General features: G+C 49.4%; 7 protein-coding genes across 7 annotated transcripts; 2 read left to right on the top strand and 5 right to left on the bottom strand.

Annotated features, from left to right (window-relative positions):
- Nucleotides 1-355: 355 nt before the first annotated feature.
- N7484_011531 (SMP-30/gluconolactonase/LRE family protein) lies at nucleotides 356-1,798 on the bottom strand (the record flags this gene model as incomplete). The annotated part of the gene is made up of 4 exons (XM_057121918.1): nucleotides 356-941; nucleotides 1,126-1,275; nucleotides 1,401-1,561; nucleotides 1,766-1,798. The coding sequence occupies 4 exons, from the start codon at nucleotides 1,796-1,798 to the stop codon at nucleotides 356-358; spliced, it is 930 nt and encodes a 309-aa protein (XP_056967672.1).
- A 3,847-nt stretch (nucleotides 1,799-5,645) lies between these two features.
- N7484_011530 (aldehyde dehydrogenase family protein) lies at nucleotides 5,646-7,276 on the bottom strand (the record flags this gene model as incomplete). Its single annotated transcript, XM_057121917.1, has 3 exons — nucleotides 5,646-6,826; nucleotides 6,889-7,088; nucleotides 7,149-7,276. The coding sequence occupies 3 exons, from the start codon at nucleotides 7,274-7,276 to the stop codon at nucleotides 5,646-5,648; spliced, it is 1,509 nt and encodes a 502-aa protein (XP_056967671.1).
- A 534-nt stretch (nucleotides 7,277-7,810) lies between these two features.
- On the bottom strand, nucleotides 7,811-9,169 carry N7484_011529 (EVE domain-containing protein; the record flags this gene model as incomplete). The annotated part of the gene is made up of 6 exons (XM_057121916.1): nucleotides 7,811-8,103; nucleotides 8,164-8,280; nucleotides 8,342-8,359; nucleotides 8,409-8,678; nucleotides 8,745-8,961; nucleotides 9,056-9,169. 6 exons carry the CDS (start codon nucleotides 9,167-9,169, stop codon nucleotides 7,811-7,813), a joined length of 1,029 nt encoding a protein of 342 aa, XP_056967670.1.
- Nucleotides 9,170-11,348: 2,179 nt separating this feature from the next.
- On the top strand, nucleotides 11,349-12,138 carry N7484_011528 (peroxiredoxin; the record flags this gene model as incomplete). Its single annotated transcript, XM_057121915.1, has 3 exons — nucleotides 11,349-11,368; nucleotides 11,431-12,045; nucleotides 12,105-12,138. 3 exons carry the CDS (start codon nucleotides 11,349-11,351, stop codon nucleotides 12,136-12,138), a joined length of 669 nt encoding a protein of 222 aa, XP_056967669.1.
- An 863-nt stretch (nucleotides 12,139-13,001) lies between these two features.
- N7484_011527 (putative regulatory protein Ral2) lies at nucleotides 13,002-15,686 on the top strand (the record flags this gene model as incomplete). The annotated part of the gene is made up of 1 exon (XM_057121914.1): nucleotides 13,002-15,686. One exon carries the CDS (start codon nucleotides 13,002-13,004, stop codon nucleotides 15,684-15,686), a length of 2,685 nt encoding a protein of 894 aa, XP_056967668.1.
- Nucleotides 15,687-16,201: 515 nt separating this feature from the next.
- On the bottom strand, nucleotides 16,202-16,765 carry N7484_011526 (uncharacterized protein; the record flags this gene model as incomplete). The annotated part of the gene is made up of 3 exons (XM_057121913.1): nucleotides 16,202-16,254; nucleotides 16,345-16,409; nucleotides 16,632-16,765. The coding sequence occupies 3 exons, from the start codon at nucleotides 16,763-16,765 to the stop codon at nucleotides 16,202-16,204; spliced, it is 252 nt and encodes an 83-aa protein (XP_056967667.1).
- A 647-nt stretch (nucleotides 16,766-17,412) lies between these two features.
- On the bottom strand, nucleotides 17,413-19,347 carry N7484_011525 (putative GPI-anchored cell surface glycoprotein; the record flags this gene model as incomplete). The annotated part of the gene is made up of 1 exon (XM_057121912.1): nucleotides 17,413-19,347. The coding sequence occupies one exon, from the start codon at nucleotides 19,345-19,347 to the stop codon at nucleotides 17,413-17,415; it is 1,935 nt and encodes a 644-aa protein (XP_056967666.1).
- Nucleotides 19,348-19,679: the final 332 nt, after the last annotated feature.

Genomic DNA, 19,679 nt, shown 5'->3' with positions numbered 1-19,679 from the left:
TTTTAGCACAGCCTCACTGCTAATGCAAACTAAAAGGATTTAGAAAGGGGGGAAAGGTAATTCAATGCGAGAAGAAAAAAACAAAATAAAAAATAAAAAATAAAAAAGAAGGATTAGCTCCAGCTGCATGGTCGATTGTTTTAGCTACATGTGAAGTATACAATTTCAAGCTTCCAGTTTCACAGGAAGTCACCGCTGGTCGAGGAGTCACTTTTCATGATCGCCTGTACCTATCGGAAATAAATACAATGTCTCTATGTGATAAAAATTTTCATCTTAAACCGGATTTTTTAATTATCCACACTTGGAGCCCGAGAACTGAAAATATCGGCCACGGAATCTATTTCCATCCTGTTTACTCGAAACGGAATTCATTCTTAGGTTTCCCCCGGACCCCAACGTCAACTCGGAACACTCGGCCCCCATACCGCACAGATTGCGGCAACCGCTCATCGTCACGAATATCCTTGGCAGAAGTAATGAACAGCTCAGTTCCCACAAAGGCGGGACACGTCGGATTCCGTGTGGGCAAGTCGATCTGCCCGATGAGCTGACCGGCCGGTGAGATCCGAATGACTTTCCCGCCACCGTAGACTGCAGACCAGATGCATCCTTCGGCGTCCATGGCGAATCCGTCGGGTTCGAGTGGCTCGCCGAGATCATAGTGGACGCGCCGGTTACTGATCGCGCCCGTCGCGGCATCGAAATCAAACGCGAAAATTTGGCCTGTCGGAGAGTCCGTCAAGTACATCGTATCGTCGGCGTCGTTCCATCCTATTCCGTTTGGGATCGTCACTGGTGCTAACATGCGGTGCAGGCTTAGGTCTGGGTCCAATCTGAAGAGGATTCCTACAGGTCCCGGTGCCTTGATCTTGGGGTCGTTCATGGCCCCGGCCCAGAAACGGCCGTGGCTATCGATAGCGCCGTCGTTAAAGCGCATTCTAGATTGTGGGGTTCCAGTAAGTCGGTGTAGACAAGATTCATCATTTGTGATCCAGGACTCATTTTTGGGGGCCCTTCCTTCTGGTCTCCTTTTTGTTTTCTTTTGCTTGCTTTCTCTTTTCGGTCTTGCTCTCTTCCATTTCGGGCATAGATATTGTGTTTCAGGAAATTTTGGCCACTTACATGTCCGCCCTCCCCGGTCCATCATCTTCGCCCCAAGCTTCACAGATGTAGGAAAGCTTCCCGGTGGTTTGGTTCAGCCGGGCAAATCCAAGCTTGGCTGCGACTATTAGTTGATCGGCCTCATCCGCATTGGCAATATTGGCGGTGACTCTGGAACGTCGTTAGCGTCTTCCTATTTCTTTTTTAGGTTTCCTTGAATTGCTCGTGTATGGTTTTTTAATGCACACAGGAAACGGTGAAAGGCGAACTGGACAACACAAAGGCAAGCCACGTACCCGATTGCCGCGTCTGTATCAATTATTTTGAGAGATTCTGGACCCTTGGCCAGATCGAGACGATAGAGTTTATGATCCCAGATGTCCACAAAGCGGAACTCGTTTTTGGCTACATCGTGGTAGGGGCCCTCGAGCAGCGTTCCCGCTATGTCGATATAAGGCTAAGTGGAAATCAGCAGGCTGTTCGAGCACAACAATGTGTGATTGGTGAATATGGGGGTTTTTTTTTTTTGCTTTCTTTTCTTTTTTTCGGACCCGACACTTCATCACGTCTTGACCGACAGAAAATAAAGCAAGGAGCCAATCAGAAAATTCCACGGTCTGAATCCCGGGAAATTGCAGGGAAAATACGAAAATGATCTGACCTCATTGACTGTCCATTTCTGAATTTCAGGCATGTTGATCGGGCTTAAGTGGGAAATCCCAGATAAAAAAAGAATAAACAATAAACAGAATGGGGAAATAAGGACCCGTGGAAGGGTAGACACCGCTATTTCGGCCTGGGAAGAGGTGTGGAGGCGTCTACAGTCTAGTCACACAGGATTAGTGACGAAAACCCAATGCTGAGAACCCCTGTTCATGTGTGAGACAACGAACCTCCAAAGTCAAAAACTTGCTGGCAGCGCCGATCGCGGAAACTGTCCTATGGTGATTGGGTGGGAAAGGGAACGAAATCCTCCTGGCAACAGTTGAAGGGAATCGAAGAAGATGAGGGAGAACAGAAGTCCGCCAAGCCCCCGCCCCCACAATCGGTTGAACACAGTGGGCAAAGTGGGCGGTGGAGCCGGAGTGCATCCGTTGAACTTGTAGGACAAGATTTGCCGTGTCTAAGGTTGTGGAGTCCACGTTGCATGACGGTGACATGCCTACTATTGGAGTGAAATCCCGCATTGTCCTGCACATCTGATTTCACATGAACCCTGCAAGGGTACTAACCTACTAGAGCATATTGTGCGTCAACCTTGGAATGTCAAGAGACATTCATTGGCCAGGTCATATACAAGATACGTACAATGTATTTATACACAACCACAACTACCGCACGATATCACCCCTGAGCCTTCCTTATAAACCGCCTTTCCCAAACCCGTCCAAGTGGCTTCACATGACCAACTCTGCATGCATCTGCAAGAGATTCATGTAGGTGTGCGCTGGTACTCGGCGCTAAGCCATGGCGCCCCAACCCAAATTTTCCTGCCTGACTCCAGCGAATTGGGCATAAAAGACCGCAGAGAACGAAAAACACAAGACATAAAAACATGAAACCTTCATTACCGGCATCCAAACAGATATATGTCCCGAAATTAATGTGCAGCGGTACTTTTGTCCTTATCTGCAGCATTTCCATTGGAATATGGCCTGATCCACCTCGCTCTATCACAAACCTGTCGAGTCATGGGAAACCACCAAAACCAAGAAGCAGAAAGACAGATCAAAGCAAGGATGTCAAATATTGTTTTAAAACCGAAAAAGTAAAGAAAAACTCTATTAGCCAGCCAGACCCAGGAATTAAAAACAAGGCTCCTACCGAGTACCGAATCCAAACTCTCCACCTGGCACGCGCATAAACCCACAGACACATACGTCGCCCCCGAAATCTTGTCATCACACCCCTCCAATCAAATAAAAGATTCGTTCAACTCGGCTCAAGGTAAAACAGTCCTATGCACCTCATCATTTGCCAGCACCTGGCCCGTCGGGGTTTTTCGCCAACTAATGCTTGCATGCTGCATTTTAAGATCCTTTGCGTATAGGTACCTACCCTAGCTACATGATGTAGTCATCTCGGAAACCATGTACGTCCTGCCCGTACCGTGCATACAGCTACCTCGATGCACTAGACTTGGACGGCCTTGACGTGCCTACTTGGGTATGGTGTGAATCCTTTTTCCGGGATCATCCCGCAGATTCAGGATGTGGGCATCGGGAAACGTGTAGGATTGGGCATCAATCAGAATATAGAACAGGGAGATCGTGGTTTTTCTTGCTGCTTGTATTTGTCATTAAGCCTGATCTTGAATTTTCCCGGGTAATCACGATGTGGTGGCAGTAAGTTTCCGTTCGGTCTCACGTTCAATTTACACCAGAGTACTAGATGTACCTAGGCATCAGCCAGTTCTGGCAGCCTGTGCTTGGGGTTTTGGTTACTGGTATACGCGTATAGATTTTTATCTAGGTTTGCTCATACCGAGGCAGGTTCGTAAGCCGACCTCGTACCTTGTCCGTCATGCTCATGCTAGAGCGTGTTCGCTGGTCCGATATACATGGCACTCGCGAGGTACACGATTGGAGCTTTCTGAGAAGACTGCTTCCTTTTTCTTATCTCTATGAGACAGTTTCATGTTGAGTGACCTCATTAGCCCGACACCCGACGTCTTATCACAGCAGGGCTAGGCTACGGCCCTAGAGACGTACATGTGCCAGGGAATAATACGAGGTAGAATGGCTGTTGAAAATTTTCGCTGCTTAGATGCTGTTCAAATCGGCGCGAATCGGGATAGAACTGAGTAAAAGGTTCTTGCTCTCTTTATCGCTCATCGAAATTCCCTTATCGCGTGGGAAATCTTTTGCTATCCCAAGGAAAGTCGGGTATGTACCTCTATAACCGATATACCAATGCGAGCTTCATGGCCTGTAATAACCGGTCTCAGAGTCGGTCAATGTGAGACCAGATCTACAAGGGTTCGAAAGCCAAGGTTCTATTATGGAGAACAAGTGACATCCATCCCATTTCGCAGAATTTTCAATCGCCCAGGTGGATGTCTGCTGATGTGATCAGCTAAGTCACTCTATGCCTTTCGAGTACCCAGGGCAAGAAGCATATACCCTAGTGCCCATTGCTCGAATTGAAATCATTTCCTAGCATGCAGTTTCAAATTCTAGGGTCAAAATGAACATGCAGAGCGATACATGCTGAAGAGAATTCCAGTACCTGCCATTAACTGTAGGCAGCACTTCTCATACAGGTCTGTCATCTCAACTACACATCCATTACATGAAGTCTCCACCAACCCCGGAAGCTAGGCTTGGTGACGTAGTAAACATATATTTACGCCAAACACAGCCCTTACCTTCTAAAGATTGACGTATCATTCCTGAAACAGGCAACGGTCATTAAAACGCCATCGCTACGCCCGTCAAGCCTCTCCCGACCACCCAATTTACAGATATGACGATTTGCGATCGATCCATCACAGATACCAACAAGGTCAATGGGCGCTGAAGGGAAGCGAAAAGCAGACGCAAGGCGATTTGACTATCTCAGATATGCACGCATAGGTAATGTAGGCAAGCAATTGAGTCAATAAAACTGCACTTTGGTGTCTTAGATAATATGCCGACAAAGTCTAGGCTTTGTAGCTAGGCTCTGTAGTACATATTTTCACCTGGAGCTGGCTATTTACAGAGATTAATTAGGCTATTGTTGTTTGGAACTTTCGTCGGTGCCAACTGTACAATAGTGGACCTGGGTCTATCTCAAGAACCTAAAGAACCAGTTCCGAAATTAAAGAATCAGTCCCGTGTATAAATAAATACTTGAATTTAATAAAAGAGAAAGTAAAGTTTGATGGTGGGAATTGGTGGGTGGATTCAGGAAAAAAGAAAAAAAAGAATAGCGAGCGACGCAGGGATCGAACCTGCAATCTCTTGAACCGAAATCAAGCGCCTTGCCATTAGGCCAGCCGCCCTGATATGAGTTTATCCGTCAAACGATATATAACAGGCACTTGTGTTGATTCACGAAAACAAATCCATGAATTGATCCTGAACAGCCAACGACGTTGTGATTTTGGAGCTGGAAAAAAAAAAAAAAAAAAAAAAAAAAAAACGTGGGCCGAATTGAGGACTTCATGACGTCGCTTATATTGGTTTAATTCTGTAATTGGGACAATGATTGCAAACCCCCCCGCCAGGTCATCCAGGACAAAGATCGCAAGGAAAGTAATTGAGATAGAGAAAGTAATTTTCACCTAGTAGCGTTTATACTAATCTATGCTTTAGCAAATCGACAATTCCTTTATTAGACGCTATGGATCCTTCTTGAAAGAAATGTCGTCAAGGTCCACATATTATACACAGAGGAAAGACTCAGCAGAGGTTTGTGATTGATGCCATAGAATGAAATCAATAAACATGTATTGTTTCTACAAGAAAAAGAATTGACTAGTCATAAAGCATAAAATTGTCATCTACTTACAACCTTGATGATACAGTCGATAGAGTTATAAGCTCCCGCTCATCTCTTTACAGCCGGCAGCCCATGTTGACATGAACGGCCTTAACCTGCGAGTAGGCCTCGAGACCAGCCTCGCCAAGCTCACGGCCAATGCCACTCTGCTTGACACCGCCGAATGGCACACGGAAATCACTGTCATTGCTGCTGTTGATCCAGACCATACCAGCTTCAATCTCAGAGGCCGCACGGTGGGCACGCTCAATGTCTTTGGTGAAAAGAGCAGCACCGAGACCGTATGTAGTGTCATTGGCACGAGTGATAGCCTCCTCCTCGGTAACGAAGCTGGAGATTACAACGAAGGGACCGAACACCTCCTCGCGGTAGATGCGCATGTTATCTTTGACGTTGGTGAAGATGGTCGGGGCAATGAAGAAGCCACGGCCGTCACCGACATTCTTGAAGGGCTCGCCGCCAGCGACGAGGGTAGCGCCCTCGGACTTACCGGACTCAATATACGACAGAATACGGTCGTACTGTGCCTTGGTGACCTGAGGGCCCTGGAAGGTGTCGTCGGCGAAGGGGTCACCGACCTTGCTGGTGGAGGCCACGACATCCTTGAAGAGGGAGACGAACTTGTCATACACAGAGTCGTGGACTAAGATACGGGAGGTGGAAGTGCAGACCTGACCCTGGTTGTACATAATACCGATGTGGGCCCACTTAGCAGCCTGCTCGAGGTCGGCATCCTCGAACACAACCAGTGGAGACTTACCACCGGTCTCGAGAGTGATGTTCTTGAGGGTGCCAGCAGCCATCTTCATAATCTCACGGCCAGTGGCAGTGGAGCCTGTGAAAGCAACCTTATCAACGTCGGTGTGCTTCACCAGCGCAGCACCAGCGACACGACCGTGACCGTTGATGATGTTGATGACACCAGGAGGGAAACCGGCCTCCTTGATCAGACCGGCGAGGTAAAGAATGCTGAGTGGGGTCTGCTCGGCAGCTTTCATAACAATAGTGTTACCACATGCGAGGGCAGGGCCCAGCTTCCAGGCAGCCATGGCCAAAGGGAAGTTCCAGGGAATGATCTGACCAACCACACCAATGGGCTGGCGCAGAGTGTAGGCAAACTTTTGTGGGGTGGTGCCAATAGTCTGGCCAGTCACCTTGTCGGCCCAGCCGGCATAGTAACGAAGAGAACTGAGGACCTCACCAAGATCATCATTCAAAGAAACAGAGTAGGGCTTGCCTGTTGCAGTCCGTCAGCATCAGATACATTGGCCATTTTGATGTTGGAGAGACGATACTAACCGTTATCCCAGGTCTCAATGGTGGCAAGGGTCTCCTGGTGCTTTTCGATCAAGTCGGCAAACTTCAACATCAAATTACCACGGTCGGTAGCGGACAATCCCTTCCACGACGGGTCCTTAAGGGCCTTGCGTGCGGCCTTGACAGCGATATCAACATCCTCCTCGCCGGCGGCGTACACGGAAGCGATCTCCGTCTCATTCCTGCGACTCGGTCAACAACTTGAACATTTAGATAACAGGAAGGTCCAAGTCATTACTTACGAAGGGTTGATCGATGTGATTTTCTCGCCGGACTTGGATGGCACAAACTCATTGTTAATAAAGAGGCCGATAGGCTGGGTGTAACTGCGCCCGTTAGGGGCAGTCAATTGCACGGAGAGGTCAGACATGGCGGTGGTATACAAGGGACGAGGAGCAGTCGAGCGAAGTACAGAAGAGAAACACCGCAATGGCCGGAGGATAAAGGTGCAACCAAACATTTGCGGAATTATTAAGTTAAAAAGGAACCCCAGGTGTGCAGCAGGTTCCCCCCGCTCTGATAACGATAACGCGGTATCCACCGGGTCGGGTGCACCTACTCTTCGTGGGCAATCGCTGGAGCTCTGGGTGGATTGGCTCCGTGTATGAATGCTGGTTGGCTGCGCCCGCCGCCGAAGCTTAATCCCCCCTCTTCTACAGTATCAAAGTCCGAGGTCGATTATCAATCTTTGAATGGGTTGCACGGCTATCCGCATGACTTTATATTAATCCCCGAAGATCGATGAACTAAATATGGGTTGCCGTACTACCCAGGTGACAAAAAATCGGGCTAGAAATGACATATGCTTGCTCTCTTAAAATCCCTATCCAGCCGCAACGCCCAAGGAAAATATTTCTGCAGAATTGTACAAACCAGACCTTATTATAGCGTCTGTTGAAAAACCTTATTCACTTTCATCGTCAAAGTCCGTCTTGAGAAGGTGGTCTGGATCTTCACCCGCCAGCTCCAAGATGTAACGCCATTGTGCGGGGGTCACGGAGGAAACACTGAGCCGTGATTGCTTGATGGTCTGCAGGTTCTCCAGGGCCTTTCCGGGCTGGGAGTGCGACTTGAGGTCATTCAAAGTTACCTGCTTCTTGAGTTTGCAGCGAAATTCAACGTGCACAACCACCCACTTGGGGTTTTCGCGGGTGGCCTTAGGGTCATAGTATGGGTGCTTGGAATCAAAGGCGGATTCTGTGACGAAGGATATAAGTTAAAGGCATCAATTGAGGGGATATATCAGAAGGTTCGAACCATCGACTGAGTGCTCCTGCACAATTTCCATAACGCCGACAACTCCAGGGGTCTTGCAGTTGGAGTGGTAGAAAAAAGCGTAGTCTCCCTTCTTCATGTCCCGCATAAGATTCCTGGCTATTGACTTGTAAGCTGGGTCATTCGGGTCATTTATGATCTTGTTCCAATAAAATCTTACCAACAGCATTGCGAACTCCTATTGAATTGTTAGAAGTATTCTTCGTTATGAGCTGGGGAAGTCCTACCGTCCCATGGCTCTGGGCTATCCGCCGCAGCCAAGTCATCAATGGAAAATTTGACATCCACACCTTTCTCGAGACGTGATTCAGGCTCTGCCTTCATCAGCCAGTAGGAGCGACCAGCATCGTCTTTGGGCACGCTTGGCGGGGTAGCTTCGGGCTTCGATTCGGTTTCAACAGCACCCTCCGTACCATTGGCAGGCAAGCTCTTGCGTGGCCTGCCTCGACCGTCCTTCTTTTTCGGGGTTGTGGTTGCTGACTTCGGTGTCTCGGTGCCTGGAGAGCAAATCATTGACAATTAGCTCTCAGAATACTTCATCTTCAATCTCGACAAAAACATACCTGGTTCCTTGCGAGGACGCCCGCGCCCTCTCTTGGGGCCCTCTGCAGCTAATGCTTCTTTTTGGGCTGCAGCGGCAGCAGTTTCCTCCTCAGTGAGAATCTTTCGAGGACGTCCACGGCCGCGCTTGGGGCCATCGGTAGAGGGCTTGGGGAAAGTACCCTCGGGGTACTTGCGCGGGCGACCACGCTTCCTTTTCTCGCCAGTCTGTGGGGTGGCCTGTATGGTCAATGCATCAGTATTGTGGAACCCAAATGGATTGTCCATCAAGGCAAATCCTGGCGATCAGCTCCTGATGACTTTGTGATTTTACCTCAGAAACAATATCCCCCTCGGCATCAGAATTAGAGTCGCGCACTCTCTTCGACGGAGTTTTAGCACTGTCAGACATTGTGACTGTATCTTCTGCCTTCCGTTTTAGCGGCATGTGGTTTGGGGGTTCGGAGGTTGGCGCGCTTTTCGCAGTTAAGGGGTAGATAGGAGAGAGGGTAAAGATTGTTTTATTCTGGAAAGTAAAAACTTCAAGAACATACAATTGCAATCAGCTTAATCGCTCTTACAATGAGTTCCTGCCGACAATAAACCTGGATGAAATGTTTAGGACGAAGCTTCTGTTTGCCTCGAGCTCGACGCGACGGTGGGTCCGGGTGATCCACGTGACACGCGCTTGATCGACGGATCTTCAAGTTCAGCGGGGGAAGGCCCCTTGCGGCAGGATTGAATAAGAGGTGAGTAGAAGTATTTGAGGATCCTAATTGAAACAATAAAAATTTTATTGAAAAATTTGGAACGGATTATTCCCGGCACGAGCCCGAGTTATAAGTCGCCAGGGCTTCTACCGCCTAGGTGAAGGTTGTTTTGTTGAACTTAATTGCTGATCTGTGTGCCTAGAGTATATATATGTGAACAACCTTCGATAGTACAGTACATAGAAACTCTGTCGCTTCAAACAATGCATGAACAGAAGCTTGATTTAATCTTCCTGGGTAAGCATCCGCTTTAATACCTAAAGATGGGCAAGCATAAGAGTGTATAACATCTGCAGCTGAAATTACAAATCTTGTGTGTGTTAATTCTGGTATTATAACTCTATTATCTACTTCTAACATTCTAAATTGTCCTTCTTCTAAATCACTTTCAGGTACTATATATGAATCAAACTCTATAAACTCATCATCTTCATTAGTGAAATCTGGATAATAAGTGACGAGAGGTTGATACGATGTCAATGGATTCATAACTTAAAGCACTCAAAGTTTGTAATATCTCAATCGGGATATGAGCATATTTAACCTACTTTTCCGAAGGAAAGCCTCATCGTAACAATGGATGCAAGACAATCAACAAGGATCTCCATAGTTCATATGTGATGAACGCCTTAGCCTTGAAGGTCATCAGCACTGGAGATTGACATCTCTTCCTAGGTAATTCTCAAATATTTGAAACCGGCTGGAAAGTGAATAATCTTCTATATCTCATAATTATCGCTGCCATGTACCCCCGGTTTATTTGGTGAGCTACAGTAAGAGAAAAGTCAGCAGAAAGCTCGCGCCTGAACCATTCAGGTGGTGGATCAGCTCAAGCATCGATTGACAATAAAATAGTAAACTAGAACATATGCATTGAGGTTCGTGATTAGAGAACTATTTCTGTAGGTTGATTTACTCCTGCCATGTATTTATTAATTCCCTCACTTGAATCACCTAAAGGGCATAAGAATATCCACGTGTGCATAGTATTTCAGGAAAATAGGGTAAGCCCAGAGTATCTGAATGTAGCCTTGACGCCCACGAACCTCTGCAGGGTCATCTAGGTTGAGCTGTTGGAAGCAAGGAAACCTATCGAAGGTTAGCCCCACCTGGTGGGTCTCATCCCACCTCAGCATCGACCCGAATCCGGAGGTTGACAACAAGAGCGCTAAGGATCTAGCCAATTACTTCAACCTGAGATTGCCCGTATGCGACTCCGGGGATCGACTCAGGTAGCGCTGATGGCTTCTAAGATTATTAATGTCAACAAAGAGGGAGAATGGAATTGCGCCATCCCGTCGAGTCTCCATTGGCTCCACGGCGGGGTATCGGCCGACTCGACACGAACGCAGCTCGGCCGACAACATGAGCCGATGCAATTGTGATAAATTGAAGGTGTATTTTTCGGGGCATGTAAAAGACTGTAGAAGAGGGAGTACCTGGGGATGGAAAAGTAGGAGAGCGATACCTGGGGATGGCAAAAAGCCGGGGAAGGGAGATTGATAGACAACAGCCGTGGAGGGGTCAATCTGTGCTCGGGAGCCGAAGAGAACCTTTGTGAAGTCCCCAGTAAGTACTGTAGCTTGGCATAATTCAGCCGTGAAATATTGCATCAGGAACACTAAACAGCCCACCAGGGCCATCTTCACCAATGATATGTATTCTGCCAAAGGCGGCCAATAATTGCGTGATGGACAACAGCCGGATGAGGTAAGTCGATCACCGCGACAAGGTGCCTCGCAAGCAAGAGGGGCACCCGTATTTGAACCTTCTATTCCCCCCTTTTGAACTTTCTTCTTCCATATCCTTCATTCTCCAACATCTACCGGATACCAATCCTTCACATCTACTACCACAATGGCTGAACAGCGTGCTCCGTATGATTACTTCCCTCTATAGAGATACAAACTACTAGATCCAATGGCTGACCATCAACTAGCCTCCGTCTGGGCTCTGTTGCCCCTAACTTCGACGCCGAGACCTCCACCGGTCCCATCAACTTCCACGACTTCATCGGTGACAAGTGGACTATTCTCTTCTCCCACCCCGATGACTTCACCCCCATCTGCACCACCGAGCTCGGTGCCTTCGCCAAGCTTGAGCCCGAGTTCACCCAGCGTGGTGTTAAGCTCATCGGTCTGAGTGCCAACGGCGTCGAGTCCCACCACCGTTGGGTCAAGGACATCGATGAGATCTCCGGCTCCCAGCTCAAGTTCCCCATTATCTCCGACCCCGAGCGCAAGGTCGCCTACCTGTACGACATGGTCGACTTCCAGGACACCACCAACGTTGACTCCAAGGGTATGGCTCTGACCATCCGCTCCGTCTTCATCATCGACCCCGCCAAGAAGATCCGTCTGATCATGACCTACCCCGCCTCCACCGGCCGCAACACTGCCGAGGTTCTCCGTGTCATTGATGCTCTCCAGACCACCGAGAAGCACGGTGTTACCTGCCCTATCAACTGGCTCCCCGGTGATGACGTTGTCATTCCTCCCCCAGTCTCCACTGCTGATGCCAAGGCTAAGTTTGGTGAGATCCGTGAGGTCAAGCCGTAAGTGATCCTGCATACCATGTGAACCTAAAGTACTTTGTTTCTGACCTAAATGACAGTTACCTCCGCTTCACCAAGGACCCCAACCACTAAGTGATGGGCTTTACGATGTAACGCGAAAATAAAATATCTAGTTTATTTGGCTGGAATAGAGCCTACTTGATACCAATATGAAATGACTTATCCCACCAACCGTCAACCTTTTTGTTCCCGTAAACACTCCGCTTTGTGTAACCTGGGCGTAGATGTCTCACTAAGGTTAGAGTGACCTGGCTCGATATGACGGGACTATAACAAAGTTTCCGATAAGATACTCAGTGTGTACTACCCTGCACATGCACAACAATGGAATCTCCCAAGGTTTTATCTACAAATACATACACTACAAAAGGCAATTTAAAGAGTACTTCAAGAGAAATACGATTTCGATAAAACAATGGTAAAAGGATGCTTAACTCTTTGCTTTATTTTCCTAGATCGGCCCTTTTGCCAAAATTGTAGATAGCGCGGTCGTATCCGCCCCCCCAAACCCATCCGGGAAAGCGTTGATTGAGACCGCCTTTTTTGTGCCGATCCAACGTCTACGGTCTGACACTTTTATCTCTCCCCACTCGCTTTTGGTCGACTGGCATATTGGCAAGAAAATCCCCGGTCCTCAAATCCTGGCCTTCCCCGTACCAAAAAACCCGCTTATCTCGACGCGGCGGGGAAAACCTACCCCCTGGTCCCTACCCATCCCCCATAGGGCCACAATTCGAGCCGCAACGGTACCTGCGATCAGCGCCTAGCAGGACATTCCGATCGTTACACACCTCAAATCGAGCCGATATCCGTCTCATGTATACTGTCTGACAGTAACGGCATTGTGCGAAAAAGGGAGCCATCCATATCCTACTGTCTTTATTTCTTTGGATTCCCCGATTGTGTTTGGACTCGTACCGTTCTTCTCGCCCACGATGATGTCCAGGAGCCAGTCGAGTCTGGGCTTCCTAGACGCTGGTCAAGAACCCGCCGCAACAGGCGGCGTCTCGCCGTCTTTCAACCAACAGCCCTCATCTGGACCCATCAACCTATCTGGATTGGTCTGCAATGTGCGCCGAACCACCGGCAAGGAGCCTCACCCCCTGGTCGGGGCTACCACAACAATTTTGGGGGACAAGTTATACGTTTTTGGAGGCCGGATCCTCTCACGAAGTCGTCCTAAGTTGACGGCAGACCTATATGAATTGGATCTGATTCGGCGACACTGGAGCAAAATTGAAGCGACAGGGGACATTCCTCCGCCACGTTACTTCCACAGTGTATGTGCACTTGGAGATAACAAGTTGGTTGCCTATGGTGGCATGTCGCCAGCTCCTAGTGCCCCCAAGGATCCTTCGAACCCTAGTGCGTCTGGATCGGAGACTCAGGCAGAGGTAGTGGTCATGTCGGATATTCACATATTTGATGTTCCATCGCGCACATGGACTCGAGTTGCGTCGCATGACTCACCACAAGGACGATACGCTCATTGTGCCACGATTCTCCCATCAAGCGCCAATTTTACTTCTGCTCGTGCGCCGCTGTCGGCTATCCATCATAACCCGGAATCCTCCACACCCCACCAAGGCTCAATCGGGGTGGATATAGATGGCTTCGGTGGCGCCGAAATGGTGGTTGTTGGTGGCCAGGATAGCTCCAACCACTACATTGAACAAACTAGCGTTTTCAATCTCCGAAGTCTTAAATGGACCAACACTAGCCCTCTCGGTCGCAGCTGCGGTGCGTACCGTAGTGTCGTCGCGCCCCTGGTGGGCATGGACGTCTCCGAGATTGGGTCTGCTGCCCCTGACCGAGATACACAAGAGCCCATCGAGGAGTCAGAGTCGCCAGGGTGCCCCATGCTTATCTATTCAAATTATAACTTCCTCGATGTCAAGCTGGAGCTGCAGGTGCGCCTGCCGGACGGGCGTCTTGTCGAACGACCAATGCAGAGCCAAGCATCTCCACCTGGGCTGCGATTCCCAAATGGTGGTATAATAAACGGCCATTTCGTTGTCAGTGGTACTTACTTGACCTCTTCGAAACAAGAATATGCTCTATGGGCTCTTGATTTGAAGACCCTGACCTGGGGTCGTATTGACGCCGGTGGGTCCGTCTTTGGTCATGGTAGCTGGAATCGGGGTATCCTTTGGCCACGCCGCAGCTCGTTTGTGATCCTTGGACACCGCAAGCGTAGCCTGGTTGATGATTACAATCACCGGCGCATTAACTTCTCACATATATGCTTGGTTGAGCTCGAGGCCTTTGGTCTTTACAACAATCCCTCTCGTACATCTTCAACATCTGGATACAAGTCGTATAGCTCACCTTCAGTCCCTGCTTCTCTGCAGCAGAAACTAGCCCAATTGACGACAGGTGGACGACCACTGTCAGCCGCATCGGATGAGCTGGGGAAATTGGCACTTTCGCTGCACGAGATGTCGGATATGGAGTTACAGGCTGTTGGCGGGGAGCGCATTCCTGTGAACTCTCGTCTTTTGGCCCGGCGCTGGGGACCTTACTTCATTCAACTTCTGCGCGAATCGTCCGAAGGAGGGATTGCGGACGGCGGAACTCTTCGCCCCGTACAGATCCACCCCAGTCGCAACTCCAGCATCACCATTACCCCATCCATTGGCCACAATAGCCTTTACTCGAACGCAACGACTCTGGTCAACCCCTCTGCCCCCTCCAAGGCTCTTCTTGAGAACATGGAAGCTCCCTCTGCACATGGCCTTGCCCCGACCGCTCGACCCCGCGTGCTATACCTCCCCCACACCATCCTTACACTTCAAGTCCTCGTTCAGTATCTATACACCTCCGCTCTTCCTCCTCCCGGGTCTTCCTTGTGCACACCGCAGATCCTTTGTTCTCTCCTCCAGCTCGCACGACCTTACCAGATAGATGGTCTCCTGGAAGCTACCGTGGAGCGACTGCATCAAGTCCTCGATGGTCGCAACGCTGCGGCAGTATTCAACGCAGCGGCCATGGCCGCAGGCGGCGGACGAGGTACCGGCTTCACCGGTGGCCTAGGCGGCACATTGGAAGCTCTCAATGGCTCGCAGATTGGCAATGGCTCCATGCACGATGTTTCGGAGGGTACCAATTCTCATAACAGCGGTCTCATGGCCTCTGACTCGTCCGACACAGAGCATGGTGCCATGCCCCCCTCCGCCGCTAGCAGTACGGGCGACCTCACCAACTACACGCGCGGTATCCCATCTCTTCGGATCGACACCAACATCCGTGGCCGGCAGCACCGTAGCGCTCACCGCGAGCGCGAAGACTCTATCAGTACCGCAAGCACCGCAACTTCAGCCTCCAGTGCTAGCTTCAGCCAGTCCGACTCGGAGTTTGTTAGCGATACTGAAAGTCGTTCTCAGTCCCGCGCTCACCAGCGCCGTGGCACGGATGCCAGTCGTCCATCCCGTGAGATCTGGACCGGTGATTTGTCCAGCGTTATTGGCCTGCAGAAACGTGGTCTACGTGGTCTAATGGAGGGTCGTCGCATGCGTGAGCGAAGTGCCAAACCTCCCAGCGTGAGTAGCGGCTCAACTTCTGTGCCTCCATCTACAGGCTCAGGAGAACACCCGTTCCACATGCAGGGGGTGGCTGGCTAAAGAAAAGGAATACCCGGTGTCTCCTCTCCGTTTATGCTAGACGGGAGCAGGTCGGTGAAGATGTCACCAAACCTACATACTACGCATCTACATACGTTTCCAATTTTGTTCATAATTGCCTTTTCTTCTTCACCCCAGCAGGCTGATGAGGTGGGAAGAATTCTTTAAATGAGAATATATTCTTCTTTCTGGTTAGCAAAAAAAAAAAAAAAAAAAAGGAACGATGACTATGAAATCTGATTTCTTTTCGTGTAACGTTGATTTGTGTCCCATTTCCGTTATACGATCTCTGTGTACATGAGCTTGAACCATCCAGAATTTCAATCTAATGCACCAAGCTAGTAGTCATTTACGGAATTTGAACACTGGAACACAAATCAAATGCAATGCAGTCATGAACCTGAAATATTGAACTTTAACGCTTAATGTACAAATGATGCTCGAACAATTAGCCTCCGGCCCTACGCCCTATTTCTCCATTAGAAGGATGGGGAAGAGCTGAAAGAAGGTCAAGGCTATTCCTGCTCCTTGGGGGCAGGGAAGTGTTTCTGGCTTTTGTCACCGTAGGCTAGGAGTAGCGGGCCACGTTAGTAATTCACGAAGATACTTGACCAACGAGACCGGGGTTTGAATTCCCGAGATCAGATAGAAGACTCACTTCGCTCATAGAGAATGTAAGACGTATACAAGAGAAACGGTAAAGCGACAATGGTCGATGTCCATCTATAAATTTATCAGTAAAATATCGAATCGAATACCATGGAGTTGTTTGAGGGGTTGTTTTTGCGCAAAAGACAGATCACAAGGATATCAAATGGATGTTAGTGGGAGGTACGACACAGCAGAAGCTCAATCGCGGGTGGAATCCGATCCAGAACGCAAAGGGAAGGACAGATGGGAAGGAAGGCAGCAGATTTGATAAATGAGATGGAATGAAATACATACCTCCGCGCAGCAAGCTTATACTCCTTCGTCGACCGAATATCCGGGTGTCCCTTGAGAGACGGCCTCGGACGCTGTGGGCGGGGAGCAGGAGCCGGTTGGCCCGGACGGAAATGCTCGGATGGGTATGTAGGCATTTTGAACAGGGTATCTATCTAGATGGATGGGAGTTGGTGGATTGTTACATTCTTCCGGGAAAAGATGAACAGGATCAGATGAGGAAATTGGGGTTGGTGCCTCAGGCAGCCATGTATCCTTGTTTTTCTGTTCTGGAAGCTAGTTGCAAGATGGTATCTGTATTCTAGATTTTCCAATTTAAATACCAGAAAAGGTCAATTCAATAATCGAGAGTACTCGAGAATTATACATATATAAACTGGATATATTGATGTTGCATGCTTTGTACAAACAGAGCAATAATAATCACGTTTTGGTATTATGCAGCAAGTAGAACTAGCTCCATGTTAGAAAACCGAAATATAGGCTGCTTCTCTGGAGAAACGAGAAGGAGCAGATAGCTAATTAGAGAATAAGATAGGAAAATGTAGAAGTTAAAATAAAAAAAAAAAAAAAAAAAAAAAAATCACGCTATGCAGGCAAATCTTCGTGGTGTTTTTAGAATTCAGTCAACGCTGGAAAATGCTCAAATGAAAACGCCTTTTCATGGTCGCTAAGAATATAACGAAAGACAAAGACAAAACAAAATAGACAAAAACCTTTAGTCCGGTCTTCTCACCAAACCCAAACTCCACTCTGCCCCATTCCATTGACTTTGATCGCGGCCTCAGCTTCCACCACGGCCTCGACCACGACCACCACGACCTCGGCCCCGACCCCGGGATGGGGTAGCCTTGCGTCGCGACGAATCCTCATTCTGGTCCTTGGCCTTCGAGGCAGCCGATTTCTGCGGCGTGGTTGTTGTTGTGGTTGCCGCACGCTTTCGGCCTTTCTGCGGGCCAGATTCGTCGGTACCTGCAAGGCGAGCACGCTTTGCGGCAGCAGTCTCTCCTGCAGGCCCGTTCATGGAATCGGCAGTTCTCTTCTTCCCCTTGCCAGAGGTGGGCGATGCGCCTTCCTTTTTGATCTTTGGCAAGACCGCATCCTCATCGGTCCCTGGCTCCTTGTGGCCATTGGTCTTCCCTTCAGGTCGGGGTGCAGTGAGGACGAGACGAATGGGTCGGAAAGGCGGGTCCTGTGATGACCCTTCTCCGTCGTCAGTGTCGGCAAGGAGAGGGGCTGGAGCAGTCTTGGAGGCTGCTTTGGCGGATCGAGCGAGGGGCTTCTTGGTTGGAGGTGCTGCTTTGCGAGTCGTGGGTGCTGGCAATGAGGCACGTGCGGTTGCACGTCGCTTGGGCTTTGTCTCTTGTCCAAGAGCAGGACTGTCGGCAGTGGCTGGTTGAGTCTGTCGCTGCTTGGCAGAACGAGGCTTCCTGGGTTCACTGGGAGCAGGAAGTGCCTTCTGACGCGCTTCACCGCGTGCTTGAGCTCGAGCCAGTTCCTCAGTGACATCCTCTGGTACAAAGTGAGAGTGGGCGTCGAAAGGAATGTTGCGATCACCCATCAAGGGAGGGAAGCCGAAAGAGTTATCATTCTGAGTCTGCTTTTCTGACCGAGAACGGACAGGCGGATACGGCAAGGTGTCGTCGTTGTAAGTGCGAGGCGGCCAATATGGGCTGTGGTCACTGGGGGGAAAGAAGATCTCTTCACCATGGTCATTGATGCGGCCGACTCGTGCCCAGCCGCCATCTTCAATCTGTGGTGTCGACTGCTGCTTGTATTGCCGAATACTTCCGGTGTCTGTTTCGCTGTCGTACAGATTGGGTTGATTCTCGTCTCCAGCCGAAAACTCACGAGTGCGCTGCAAGCCCTCTTTGGCCTGGAAATATTCAAATCGAGCGTTGGCTATTACCCACTCAGGATCAGACGGAAGCTCGAAGTCGGCACCCAGCGCAACCATGGTGATCTCGTACAGCTTCCGTCCTGCGGTTTCTATATCACAATCAATGCTCCAAAGAGTTGAGTTCTTCTTCAAGGTCTTTTTGCCTTTGCCCTTTGATGACTTTGGAGTGGTCTTGTTGGGGGCTTGAGCCGCGGACTCAGCCGTCTCGTTCTTGGCGGATGCGGGGGTTGCTCTCTTGCGGGGCTTCTTCTTCAGTGCTAGGGCTTCAATCGCCCGGGATGTTGGCTTGCGGAGGCGAGCCGAAGCTCGAGTTCCCTTGGAGGAAGCAGCGCTGGGAGATGGGGGAGCCATTGTGTCGTCGTGTGATCCCATGTATTGATCGTATGTCCAGCCAGTTGAGCCAATACTTTCAGAGGCGTCAGGATCGGATAGTTGATTTTGTGGGGTTTCACGAGCAGTCGTACGCCGAGTTCTCCGGCTACCTTGACTGGAGGAGTTAGGCGTTTCCACCACCGGGGTATAAACGTTGGATAGTCGAGATGGACGAGCTTGGAACGGGCGACGGCCAGTTGAAGTTACGTCAGGGGACGTGTTATTTAGAGGAATATTCTGAGGAGGGGTTTTGGGATGATAATATCGAAATGTGACGACGTTCTCTGAGGAGGGGTCGGTGGAGTAATCAATAGTTTTGGTAGGATAGTCGTTATCATTTAGAGCTCTTGTAGGAGTGGGGACTCGTGGTGAACGTCGCGATGGAGTAAATGTAGTATGAACAATGCGCGCTGGCATTGATTTACGCGTTCCTTTTTTGGGAGGCATGGTGAATGAAGTCTACTGTTCCCAATCCAGGCAGTCAGTGAATAGGGCTCAAAGGAACACCATTTGGTGGCAACCGGAAACAGACGGAGTAAACAAAGTGAATGAACGAAGCGAATAAGCGAGAAATAATTTGCCAGCAGATTGATCTAGATTATAGAAAAACCTAAATTGTGGGGGTAGAGCTTTACCCCAAGTGCAAGGGGACTCGACGTCAGAAGTCCTGAAGAGTCGGTCCCAGGGCTGAAGTCGGGGTTTAGGGCCCGGGGCCTCGAAAAGTAGCAATTTAGCAGGACTTACAGTTGATTTAGGGGCGAACCCATCCAGCAAATAAC

This window comes from Penicillium longicatenatum, assembly GCF_028827895.1.
Source record: "Penicillium longicatenatum strain IBT 33135 chromosome Unknown contig_7_segment0_segment0, whole genome shotgun sequence".
Lineage (NCBI taxonomy): Eukaryota > Fungi > Ascomycota > Eurotiomycetes > Eurotiales > Aspergillaceae > Penicillium > Penicillium longicatenatum.
The sequence above is the reverse complement of the archived record's forward strand: the minus strand, read 5'-3'. Positions and strand labels throughout refer to the sequence as shown.